The sequence below is a fragment of the Rhincodon typus genome, chromosome 27 (genome assembly GCF_021869965.1).
Source record: "Rhincodon typus isolate 14 chromosome 27, sRhiTyp1.1, whole genome shotgun sequence".
NCBI lineage: Eukaryota > Metazoa > Chordata > Chondrichthyes > Orectolobiformes > Rhincodontidae > Rhincodon > Rhincodon typus.
In genome coordinates, this window is record NC_063358.1 from 22,306,826 (window position 1) to 22,320,849 (window position 14,024).

A 14,024-nucleotide genomic window follows, 5' to 3' on the forward strand; every position below is an offset into this window, starting at 1 on the left:
CAAGAGAAACAGACAGGTAGGGAACGGGTAGTCCAAGAGAAACAGACTGGTAGTACAGGAATTTCCAGAGATCACTCACAAAGCAATCTTTCATTCTGTATATAGGCGAGAGTGATGGATCTTCATAGGAGTGTGGCGAGGGTAAAGCGTGTGGCACCACAGGTGGCCAAGATGTACAGGAGGAGAGGATGAGGAGTGGAATGGCAGCCTGATAAGGGACCTTTACTTACAGAACAGACAAACATTTCTAAGCGTGACTTGGTGACTCCAGGATGGTTTGTTGTCACCCGCCCCACCCCCCACCCACTGGTGCCAGCGTCAGGTATATTGCAGAACAACTGCTCGACTTTCTTCTGAGGAGGAGGCTGAAAGCCAGAGATCATAGTCCACATTGGTGTTTAGGACATAAGTAGGAAGGGAGATGTGGTCCCTTCAGTTGAAATTTAGGGATCTAGATAGGAAGTTTGTAAGCAAGTCCTCTAAAGTAATAATCTCTGGATCACTCCCAGTGCCATGTGCAAGTGAATACAGAAATAGGAGGATAAGAGAGATGAATGAGTGACTGGAAGGATGGTACAAGAGGAAAGGTTTATGGATTGGCTCTGGGAAGATGAAGTTAGTACAAGTGGATTAGTTGCAACTGAACAAAGACAGGACTGAGTTCCTTGTGGATTCTTTGCTCATGCTGTTGGGAAGGGTTTAAACTCACTCAGAGGCGTTGGAACCAGGAGTATATGAAAGAAACTAATACTTGGGTGTATGAAATGCTGGGAGACTTAGGTAACAGAGATGTAGGAGAGTTTTACAAGAATGGTTCAAAGGATGAGGCACTTCAGTTATGAGGAATAATTGGAGAAACTTGGACTGTTTTCCTTGGGGAGGAGGAGACAAAGAGGAGATTTCATTAATGTTTTCAAAATCATGAGGTATCTGGACAGAGCAGATACGGGGAATTTCATGAAAGGATCAAGAATCAGAGGGCACAGTTTTAAAGCAATTTGCAAAATAAGATTATGTGAGGTGAGAGGAAAAAAAACTTTTTCACACTGTAGTAACTAAGATATAGAATGTACTGCCTCGAAATGTGGTGGAGGCAAGTTTAAATAAGACCTTTAAGAGGGCATTGGCTGATTATTTAAATAGAAATAATGTGCAGGGTTAGGGGAAAAGGCAGGAAATTGGCACTAAGATAAAATGCTCAACCAGCCAGTGCAAGACACAATGACCCAAATGACCACCTTGTGCACTGTTACCACTCTGTGATTCTGAGTAAACAATGATGTCTCACATGTTTATGCAAGCATGTTGATATGTCATTCAAAAGTTAGACCACGTACGTATGCAGCTGTGAATACACTTTGGTACATAATGGTTAGTGGTGATAAATGCCTGAGTGGTTCCTCTATATCCACGCCCAGTTTCTTATGATACAAGGGATAACTTAAGCATTGCAGCATGAGGTAAAACACCAGGAAAAACACTATTTTGATGTAAAAGGTAATAGCCTTGTTAAGCACCAAGAAATGCCATTCAAAGAAATAAGATACATAGATGTGATGTTATGGTTTGGATACTTATTATTTCATCAAACTCTGTGTTTACAAGAAAGTAGTTTCCACAAACAGATTTGAGACTTTTATTATCACAACCTGCGCCCTGCATATTTACCATGTCTGAGATAGCACACTGGAATTTTGAGGCATCAAAAGAATACACGGGCTTTTAAAATGGCAGGTTGAACTCAAATTGTCAAGTTCCATCCCCATTTATGACAGGTCATATTTTTGATGGTAGAAAAAGGCTGGTAGGACAGAAACCCGAATATGGGAAGGCTATTTGAACTTAGTTCTGGGTTCAGACAGACCAGGCATTTTTGCTGGTCCGAGAGCTTTAATCTGCAATGTGGGAGTTACAAATTTATGGAGTAGATCCAAGTGCTCCCAAAGGGTGGATAAGGTTTAATTGTCTTTCATGATCTTAGTCCTTTTTTTTTATAAAGCATACCCTATATTTAAATTGTTAAAACAAAATCAGCTGCAGCCGCTAGAATTGTTAAAAAAAATCCCCTTGCTGAATTGTATTGATTGACAGGCCAACTGGTGTAGCATTTAATCAGGCAGTTTGGAAAGAGGTCTGCGGCAGCATTTTATCACCAATCTAGTTGGACATGATATAACACACCTCCACGGTGAGTGGGATTGGGGCACTACCATTGCACCATAATAACCCATGCCAAGTGTTCTTCGTTGATACAGCTCCAGGAGCTATACCTTAATGAATGCTTGATTCAGTTTCAAAAGCTACAGTTACGTCAGCTCTGAGTTCACAGCACCATGGATGGTTTAAATAGGCTATTAAGTGATTATGAGTTTGAACAGATTTTTTTTATTTTTAAGTAAGAGATTAACTACTTGAGGAGACTGATGCTTCCTTGATTTTTTTTCACTATGAACTTCGAGAGTGAAGAGATACATTAGATTTTTAGAAACTTATCTCATTCTGTCTATGCAGCTCCTGAGGTCTGGCCTTGACAAACTCTGGGTGAATACCTGTGAAGTTGGCATAGCGGGTATTGTGGGCCATGAGGTGGCATGAAGGGTATGAGAAGCCATGGGGGCAGGGATGAGGGTATATGGATAGTGTGAGCTAAAGGGCCTAAATTTTTCTAGAACAATGAGGATGAAAATTCCAAACAACTGAGCTGGGCCTTCTAAGAATGTCACCTTAGTATGTATCCACCCCTGTAACAGCCAATGCTCTGTTTTCAGGGTCAGTTGGTGAGATTTCATTCAGAGCTAGCTTGACTGAAAATCTTATGAATTTGGGAACTTTATAAACGAAGTAGGTCCAGTTAGTCAGGGAATTTCTCAACCAGAGCTACCTGCCTCAGTAGCTAAATTCTGTCAGAGTGTTTAAGATCAACAAACCTCCTAGCAGTTGCATAGCTTTCACTAGAAGTAAAATGTTCATGTCTTGCATGAAATGCAATACTGGCCAATAAGATAAAATAACTTGATAAATTCACTCACAGAAGCCAAATGAAGCAGCACAAAATTAGGAAGAACCTGGAAGGCAAATGGTATAAATGGCTGGTCTTATGGTCACCCTTCTGGTTGGATGCAAGAAAGCATGTTTGGGATTGATTTGTGCATTCCTATCGTGCAACTTTCAAAATAAACCTGAACAGCAAGGTTTTAAATGTAAAAAAAATCTAAAGTATAGTTAGAATAACACAAACAGAAAGAAGTGAGAATGTACAATTTGCAAATGGAAAAGGATACAGAGCAAGATGGTTTCTTTTAATAACATTTGTGCTAAACGATCAAACAGATGATCTGCAATATTAATGTTAGAAACATAGCATGACTAAAGTGGAAATCAATTGTGCAATATTTTAACTCACTGGTTATTGTGTTTGCACTAAATCCCCAGGTTATGAAATTTTAAGTAATTAGTGAATAAAATTCTATTATTCAGCAATTATGTTCATGCAGCATGCACAGAAAAGTGATATGAATCTGCAAAACTAATGCAGAAAATAATGAAAATGGGCTGATTCCCACATTACTCTAAGATAGCAGCTCATGTAATTTCACCAAGCTAGGGAGCCAAAAATCCCAGGAGTTTCTGTCATGCAGAGTTAAAATTGTCTTTATAATTGTCTCTAATTTTAAAATAACAATTAATTTTAATCTTTAGTTCATCTCATTGGACTTATAAGTTTACATTTTTTTAAGATGATTATTTGGCTTTACCACTTTGTAACCGCAATGAAACATTATTCTTTATATACAGCCACAGAGGCATAAAGACATACTGATGGAATAAAGTCACATGAGTTCTTAACATCTCAAAAGGTAATGAAGATAGGGTAGAGAGTGAAAGTTGACAGTTCGCCTGAGACATGGTAAGGGGTAGTTTGATAATTACCATCATTATTTGTATCCATCTGCCTGAAGATTTTATCTGTTCTTTTCTCTGGTGTTGCTTCATCCTCAGGCATCTTCATCACAGTGGACACCATCTTGTAGATTGCCTGTCCAAAATAAGAACATTCAATAAATGGGTCAAATGATGTTCATCTCCCAATATTGGTCCATACCTGTCTTCAGGTGGGACTTGAACCCAGAGCTTCTGTAGAGACAACTTCAGAAAATAAGAAAGAAAAGACAGACAGAAAAAAAATAAAGTAGCATTTTCAGGATATCTCAAAACATCTATAGTCAATTCCATACTTTAAGTGTAGCCACTATTGTAAAGTAGGAAATGCAGTAGCACAGCAAGCTCCCCCAGCTTCAATGTGATAATAAACAGATATTTTGCTCCAGCGATATTGATTGAGGAATATATTTTGGCCAGGTCAATGAGAATAACTCCCCTTCTCTTCGTCAAAGGAGTACCGTAGGATTTTTTATATCTACCCAAGGGGGCAGACAGGGTTTCAGTTTAATGTCTCATCCACAAAATGTCACCTACAAGAGCACAGAATATCTTCAGTATGGCAATGGAGTTGGTCTTGAGTCCACAAACTTCCGAATAAGTGGTGCATGTGCTTCCAACTGAGCATGGCTAACACCACAAAAACTAATTGGATGATTTTTCAATGTTAGGCAAACCATGTTCCTCATCTTCCAAATTCCAATATTTGTCTAACTAATGTGAAAGTGTTGAATGAAAATGAAAACAAAAATGCTATTTTTTTTTAAATGCATCTTTGATGTTTCTTGTGGATTACTCACAGCAGTCTCTGGAGATCATTTTTTTTTTAAATTCCTGAAAGGTTGACAGGCATAATTGAAGGGTTTCCCTGCAAAACCCAAAACAATGTGTTTCAAAGCACAGGAAATGACAAGTACATGGCTTCAGAACTATTGAACTGTAAAGCTCAATAAAGCATGACAACTTATAAAATCCTGGAAAGTAACTAAGACAGTAACTGAAAGTAAGATGTAAGATATGTGATTTATATGTCATCATTTATTTTAAACTTTGGATTTTGAACTAGTGGCATGTGGGGTTTGGTGTCTATGTATGAGGGGATTTAATGATGAACTTTTCAGTATTTCTGGATCCATGAGTTTTTTAAAGCAGTTTTAGAGAGGGGGTCCTTGGATGATAACGGGAATTTGTTTGCATTGGAACAGTCTTATGAGTGGGTAAAACACATATTAAAGAACGCTACCGTGTCCTCTGTTTGGAAGGATTTTGTTTTCCGTGCTTAGGAGAAAAACCCATAGCCCAGAAAACTTTTGGTTTTTTTTTCACTTTACAAAGGTCCTAGTGAAAGTTAGATACATGAAACAGTTTTACCTGAAGATAGGAGATAAGTGAGAACTTTTAGGAAATAGGTTACCTTAGGGTAAGGACTTCTGTTTGAAAGTTCGAAGAGAGAAATGTTTGTTTAGAGCCCTGAAAGGGTTATTCAAACTTGAGAAGCTTTATACTCAGTTGCGTGACTAATCAAGGATGAAGCTATGAAACTCTCAAAACCGGGATTTGGAAGAAACAGTTAAGTCAAATCTATTGATATTATATTTCATGTCTTTATCTTCCACTGGTGTTTGGGTACTGTAAAGTGATGGTGTTGGGATAGGTGGGAGTGTATTTTACTGTGCATTTTAAAATCTTTCAATTTGTGTTATATGTAGAGAGTTTGATTTATTCTATTTTATCTTCATTTCTTTTGCTTAATAAACTTCTCTTCGTGCCACTCTGAAATAGAGTATCTGTCTCTCTCTCGTGTAACAATCTTGTGTAGCTAAAAGAATACCTAAAAATGTTGAAATATATAGGATTTTTAAGAATGTTGACAGGATAAATGCTGAGAGGATGTTTCCCCTCCTGGGAGAGTCTAGGACCAGAGGTATCGCTCAGAATAAAAGGGTATCAATTTAAGACTGAGATGAGGAGGAATTTCTTTTCTCAGAGGGTTGAGAGTCTTTAGAACTCCTTGCCACAGAGAGCTGTGGGAGCAGAGTCCTTATGCGTATTTAAGGCTGAGATAGAGATTCTTATCAGTAGGGGAATCGAGGGTTATGGGGAAATGCAGAAAAGTGGATGAGAGAACTATCGGATTATCCATGATCCTATTGAATGGTGGAGCAGGCTTGACGGACTGAATGGCCTATTCCCATTCCTATTTCTTATGGTCTTAATACACCACACAATTCGACTTAATCTTCAAATTACTAAACTCTCCTACTCCTTTAGCTATATGGGTAGTTTCTGACCTTTACAATATAGATGGTCTAATTTTCATGTGCCTGATCTTCCCAGCAGGAATACAGCAAAATGCTGATAATAAAATCTGACTTCGGCAAGCTTTGATAATGGAAACTGGTGAACACAGGACACATCTTTATTAAATGCACCGAACAATATGTTCACTATCTGCATGGTGGCCAGAGTATTTTCTTACAAAGCTTGGAATAATGTTGGAGCTGAGAATTTAGGTATCTTGAAGAGGTAGCTTGTGAAAATTGGTGCACGAGTCCAGAATTTGAAGGGATGGGTTTCAAATCCTAAATTGTTCAGGCAAATTAATCCCTTCTCAACAACAGCGACACAGTCTTCTCTAATGATAAGTGTTGTTGAACCCATATTAGAACCACTCAAACTAGTTTTATATTGGCCTTAGGGTTGCTATGTCAAAAATTCTGAATTTAACCATATGCTCTTGTTCTCTTCTCTGTTTGTTTTGTTCCCATTTCTGTTGCAGTATTTGATTACATTCCTTTCCACTTGCTGGAGCAAGTGGGGCTTGAACCCAGACCCGCTGACCAAAAGATAAGGACACTACCGCTGTGCCGGAAGAACCTGAGCAGTTGCATTGTAGAAACTTTTAATTAACTTGCTCAGATATGCTATGACATTACCACAGTGCGACAAGATCCCTTAAGTTGTTATTTGAATCAATCCGATTTGGATAATGTTATGACATATACAGAGAATGCTGGAGAAACTCAGCAGGTCTGGCAGCATCTGTAGAGAGAGAAACAGGGTTAACATTTTGAGTTGCGTGTGACTTCTTCTGAACTATAAGATGTTGCAAAATTTTTTTTAAAAATACTTTTGATGGAGGTGGCAGGGGGAACAGATAGTGTAGATGTTCAGTGCAAAAGTCAAAGGGGTTGTTAATGGTAGTTAAAGGGAAAAGGAGATGTAAAGTGGATGTGAAATAAGGTGTGAAAGTGAGAAAATTGGTCCTCTGTACTGGGACAGAATGAAAAAAAGACAATGCTGTTGGTTGGGTGGCGGAGTGGGGGGGTGGGATTGAAAGGAAGCAAAGAGACAGCAAGCAAAAAAAAATGGAGAACAGACATAATGCAGTCAGTTTTTGAAGTTATGGAAGACAATATTGGGACCTCAAGACTATAAAATGTCTAAGTGAAAAATGAAGCATTGGTCCTCGAGCTTGTGTTGAGTTCCATTGCACCAGGCCCAAGATAGAAATGTTAGCATGAGAACAAGGTGATTTATCAAAATGACAAACAACTGGGAGGTCAGGGTCATTCCGATGAACAGAGTAGAGGTATTATCTGTTACCTAGTCTGTGTTTGGTCATGCTAATACAAAGGAGACTTCATTGTGAGCAGTAAATACAGTAGACAAGATTGAAGGAAGTACAAGTAAAATGCTGCTTCACCTGGAAGTCATGTTTGGTACCTTGAACAGTGAGGGAAGAGTGAATATGAATGGGCAGGTGTTATACTTTCTGCGTTTGTATGGGAAGGTGCCATGTGGGAGTGAGAAAGTGATGGGAGAAAGGATCAGGGTGTCACAGAGGGAATAGCCCCTGCAAAATATTGTCATGGAGAAGAGGACAAGATGTATTTGGTGGTGGCAGCCCGTTAGAAGTGGCAGAAACGGCAGGGGATGATCCTTTGAATTTGGAGACTGATGGGGTGGAAAGTGAGGACAATGGGAACTTTATCATTGCTCTGGGAGGGAGGGGAATGGGAAGGGATGAGGGCAGAATTGAGAGAGATTGGTCAGACACAGCTGAAGGCCCTGTCATCGATGGTGGTGGGAAATCCTTGGTTGTGGAATATGAAGGACGCGTCTGGTGGCAGGTGGCACTGGCAGAATAGATGCAATGGAGACAAAGAAACTGGGAGATGGGGACGAAATCCTTGCATGAAGCAGGGACTGGGGAAGTGTAGTCAAGGTAACTGTTGGAATCAGTGGATATTGATGGACAGTTAATCCTCAGAAATGGAAATGGTGAAATCATAAAAGGGAGGGGAAGAGTTAAAGATGGATCAGGTGAAGGTGAAAGGAAGAAGTTGGAAGCAAAACTGATGAAGGTTCCCAAATCCAGACGGGAGCAGGAAGCAACAGCAAAGATATTAACAATGTGTTGGAGAAAAAGTGTTGCCGGTGGTGGGCTCCGAATATGACAGGCACAAGGAGAATTCCACATAACCAGCAAGGACATGTGTCATGACAAATGTTTGGGGCAGATGAAAATTGCCACCTCCCATTCCCCCAGCCCAGAGGTAGGGACACCACCACTGAGCCACAAGACTTCTTTAAAGCACACCCTTCTTTATGTACAGCCAATCACACAGAGTTCAGCTAAAAATGTTACTGGAGGGGATAATAGACCCCAGAAAAAAATTCAGCTCAATTTTGTTTTAAAAATCTACCTGTTCAAACATGTTATAACTCTGAAGATAGTGGGACCCGAACCCAAGCCTTCTGGCCCAGAGGTAAGGACACTACCGCTGTGCCACAAGAGTCCTAAAAGCAGTTACATTGTAAACCTATTGCAATAAGTAAGCACAGCAAATATCTGGTTTCCTGTATCCAAACATTGAAACATTTTTGCTGCAGGTGGAGATAGTCGCTCAACTATTCTCAGCCAAAATGGAGTAATCTCCATCAACTACATCTGGGGATCACATTGCTGGTTTCACACATACACAGTCTATATTATGCAGTTATCTGCCACTGCAATTTTTTGCAGAATAATTAAAACAGAAAGCGTTGGAGAACATGGCAGGTCTGGCAGCATCTGTGGAGAGAGAAATGAAGTTAATATTTCAAGTACAAAGATTCTTCTTTGAAAGTCACATGACACCAGCTTATAGTCCAACAGGTTTATTTGAAATTACAAGCTTTTGAAGCGCTGTGATGAAGCAGTGCTGTGAAAGCTTGTGATTTCAAATAAACCCGTTGGACTATAACCTGGTGTCATGTGACTTCTGACCTGTCCACCCCAGTCCAACACTGGCATGTCCACATCTTCTTTAGAACACAGAGAATGGAAATTGGCGAAGAATTAATCCCGCTTTTAATGGGACAAGCTGCTGCAGTTTTTGATCATGAGTTCCATCTGCTATTGTTAGTCGAGAGAATTTTAAAAAACAGATTCTGTTATAGTGCAGATGGGCTATTTAGCCAATCAAGTACATGTTGGCTCTTTTCAGAAGAATCCAATCATTTCCAAGCCCCTGCTCTAGCCCTGTGGAATAATTTCCTTCAAATTTCCATCCCTTTTCCTTTTGCAATCATTGATTGTCTCAGTTTCCTCTACCCATGAGGGCAGTGCATTCCACATTGTTGTGATCTCATGGTGAAAAATATTCTTCCTCATTTCTCCCAGCCTTAAATGAGGCCTGCTGATAAGGATGACCAGCTTTCTGCCTTTTAATCAGCATTAAATGGCAAAGGAGGGCAGAGGTCACGTGAGATTGATAGCTCAGGGTGAGGAGGTAAAGCACACAAAGGCAAGGCAAGGCAATGCAAGTCAGGGATGGAGTGAGCATCTAAGCAGGCTCAGAGTGAGGGAGTGAAGAGCTTGGAGACACAGCCTGGTCCAGTCCATAAGCTGGGTGACCCTGAGCACAATGTTTTTGCTGTAGCATTATAATGACAGTTGCTGGTGCAGTACTGAGTGCAGAAATATCCAGTAAGTAGATCAGACATGCATCACGACATTTCTTAGATGCTGGCACATTTTGTGCCCATGCAGTGTACCCTGAGATTTTGGTGCCCAGGACCCAACATGGAGTTCCTTCAGAGCAAGGGGTGATCTGAAGTTAGCAAGTACCTGCTCTGGTTTCTATGTCGAGATTTCTTAATGCTTAGCTTGTTTGGGATGTTTAGTAAGATAGAAAGCTGAACATTAATGAGTTGGTCTGTTAATGAGACTTTTAACAAACAATAATTTCCTTTCAATGACAACTGACTGCTTAGTTGGCAGGCCCCAGTGAAGGGGATTCATGGTGACAGGTCATTGGAGTGGAGCATTGGGGGACAATGCAGTGGGGGGTGGGGGGGCATTGTTGTTGGAGGGGGCACTCATGAGCCCTACTTCTCGCTAACTGGCCTGGGGCCTGACTCAAGCATCTCCTGCTGCAGGAAAGATCCTATTGGGAGCAGGAGGCAGATCTCAAGCGATCATATGTAGGCCACTTAAAAGTCTCATCTGACTTATGGGCTACCTGAGTCCTGCTGTGAGTAAAATATCCATAGAGATAGGGCAGATTTGCAGGTAGACAATCAACTTGCTTGGCTGTGTTACATCCATATGTTTCTTAGCCATCATGTTTGGAATAGGACTTGAACCCAGAGCTTCTGACTCAGAGCAAGGATAGTATCCTCTGTGCCACAACACTTCCCAGTTAGACAAGAAACAATAACCAACAAACATGCTATTTTTTAAATCAATGCATCTTTGCCTACATATCTCGTATGCTGCTTCCTGTCCAATTCCCTCTTATCGAGAAGATAAAGAATCCTTCCATACCCTCACTGTGACTCTTAAACGAACACATCTTATTAGCACACCCTTCAGAAATGCTAAAGAAATAAATGACAAATGCCAGCAGAGGGCACATTAATACTTAGTTCTACAAGCCATACCTCAGTTCATTCTCTTGTCAAGTCAAAATGACACAGTACTCAATTACTGGCAAACACATCCTCAAGAACTGGGCTACCAAACAACATGTATAACTCTATTGCTAAATCAAGTCCACTATACATTCTTTGTGACACTCAATGTTTATACAGATCTCAATAGATTCCATTTACAGTCTATATTATATGTTAAAAAAAACTGAAGCTATAATTTACTATTTTGACTGACATTAGGCAATTTATCTACACAGTGTTATATATAAGCCATTCACTTATTGTCGACTACAGGGGAGCATACTCACTGTAGACAGATTTACAATCAAAACACGGAAATAATTCTCCTTTCCCAACTGTCAAAATTATCTTTACGAAAATCCTCAATGAATTGTTGCTAGGTGTCCTGGCTGGTGTGACAATGAGTCACATAGACTAACAATTTTCAGTCTTTGATAGAATCTTAGTCTGAGTTTGCTGCCTCAGTGTCCTTGGGTTAGAAAATAAACCATCCTGGATTCCAACTGGTAATCACTATCCATTACATGAAAGTATCAGAGCTCTCTTCCTAACAGCACGGTGGGTATATCTACCCATGATGTACTGCAGTAGTCCAAGAAAACAGTTTGCCACCATCTTCCCAAGGCACTTAAGGATGCCTACATCCTGTGGATGAGAAAAGAAGCCCTTACTATAAGCAGCACATGTGATTATGTCAGTTGATCAAGCCACAATGGTGTTCAATGTTGAGCTACATCCACTTCGAATGGCCAACTGGGGAATTAGCAGAAGGGAGATTTTAGACTTGTAACTCAACTGGTGTTGCACTCAGGAGGGGTAAGGGTAGAAATGAAAACGGCAAGTTTCTTCAGAAAATAATTTGATGGCTCTCTCACAGACAACAGGAAAGTTAGGGGAGTAGTGCATAGACATCCAAGCAGGAATCTGCAATCTTGCCAGAAAAAAGTATCCTTTTAGCTGCATTACAAGCACTGACAGTTCAAGACATTTGATGAATTGTTGCGAGCATCAATCTACACTCTCCACTTTCCCATATACAGAATTTTGTGTGAAGTTAAATAGCGATGCAGTTACTTGTTCTCTGCATATAAACACACAATGGCAATATTCTTCCATTTCAAACCAAGCATTAATATTGTTCAGGTCTAACTCTAAGGACAACTTGACCTCAAATGTATAGGACCAACACTATGAATTCAGTGGGCTATGAATGGAACCTAGAATTCAAAAGTTACTTACAAATGTGTGAAGAAATGGCCCTCAGCTACTGACAGAACAAGTAGGTCAGTTTTTCCACCTTTGTAAGTATAGTTAACAGCAGGGAGCTATGTAACTGTCATCATCCACTCTCAAACAATGTGAATACAGCATGCATGACACAATTGTTCAGAGTTAATTTCAATGAATCCTTACAACTTCAAAAAATCACAAAGTCATTCTTGATGAGGAAGACCATTTAGCCAAATCTACGGTTATCCATTCAGGAACACCTGACATTATTCACACTGATAAAATTCTTACGCCCAGAAAGAAAACTAAAATAGTAAAATGCATAGTCACATGTACTAGCCTGACCTGTCTTGTACACTTCAAACTGAAGGACCAGGAAGTTCATTCAAATAACACTGAAATACTGTGGATGTTGGAAATTTGAAATAAAAATAGAAAATGCTGGTGAAAATCAGCAGGTCTGGCAGCATCTGTGGAGAAAGAAATAGAATTAACAGCCACAGAGAAACAGAATTAACATTCTGAATCGGGTAAGGCTCATACAATTAATGTTAGGGCGTTGGGTAGTGTTGTAGAACAGAGGGATCTGGGGTGCAGGTACATAATTCTTTAAAGTTTGCGTCACATATAGACCGGGTGGTTAAAAGGTGTTTGGCACACTTGCCTCCATTGCTCAGCCCTTTGAGTATATGAATTGGGAAGTCATGTTGAGGTTGTACAGCACATTGGTGAGACCTCTTCTGGAATACTGTGTCCAGTTCCGGTCGCCTAATTATAGGAAGGATATTATTAAGCTGGAGAAGGTTCAGAAGAGATTTACCAGGATGTTGCTGGGTATGGAAGGTTTGAGTTATAAAGAAGGGCTCTTTAGGCGGGGACTTGTTTCACTGGAGAATAGGAGATTGAGAGGCGACCAGACAAAAGTTTATAAAATAGTAAGTGGTATAGATAGGGTTAATGGTAGTTATCTTTTTCCAAAGTTGGAGATTTCAAATCTCGGGGGCACACTTTTAAGGTGAGAGGAGAGAGATTTATAAAAGACATGAGGGGCAATTTTTTTTATTACAGAGGATGGTTTGCATGTGGAATGAACTTCTTGAGGAAGTTGCATATGTGGGTACAATTACAATGTTGAAAAGACATGTGGAAGAGTATATGAATAGGAAAGTTTTGGAGGTATATGGTCCAGAAACAAGCAGTTGGGACTAGTTTAGTTTGGGATTATGTTTGGCATGGACTGGTTGGACCAAAGGGTCTTTTCCATGTTGTATGACTTTATGACTAGAAGTCATGTCAGACTTGAAACGTTAACTGTATCTCTCTCCACAGAATCTGCCAGACCAGCTGAGTTTCACAAGCATTTTCCACTGTAATTTCAGTATTTTGTTTCCAAGTATTAAGTTTTTTTTTCAAAAATGTTTCTCGTGCTTGGTGATTTCTGAAATTGTTTTGAAAACCTCATTATTTTGAGTTGATCACTCTTTGAAAAGGTGATTTATCAGGAAGCGTCAATCCTCCTGAAAGCAAAAGCCTACGCTAGAAGAGGAATAGGCCATTCAGTCCTTTAAATCTTTTCTCCCATTCAATTAAGAACATGGCTGAACATCTTAACTCCATCCACCTACAGTCAAAAATCCATTCATCTCAGCTTTGAAATGTTTAATTAGTTTCAATCAAAATCTTTTGGAGGAGTAGAGTGGGAAGATAGAATAAAGAGTTCTGTGTCTCCTGTTTCTGTGAAGTAGTGTTTCCTGACATCATCCCCAACTACCTGATCTAGTCTTAAAGCAATTCCCCCTTTGTTAATAAAAACCGAAAGAACTGCAGATGCTGTAAATCAGGAACAAAAATAGAAGTTGCTGGAAAAGCTCAGCAGGTCTGGCAGCATCTGTGAAGAAAAAAATCAGAGTTAA

General features: G+C 39.8%; 1 protein-coding gene across 4 annotated transcripts in view; it reads right to left on the bottom strand.

Annotated features, from left to right (window-relative positions):
- The window catches only part of LOC109911371 (hippocalcin-like protein 1), a 137,705-nt gene that overhangs the window by 2,435 nt on the left and 121,246 nt on the right, over window positions 1–14,024 (bottom strand). For all 4 annotated transcript variants that reach the window (XM_048613289.1, XM_048613291.1, XM_048613290.1 and 1 more), the window contains one exon: window positions 3,931–4,036. In XM_048613289.1, coding sequence (XP_048469246.1) covers window positions 3,931–4,036 — 106 coding nt within the window. The remainder of the gene's footprint in view (window positions 1–3,930; window positions 4,037–14,024) is intronic.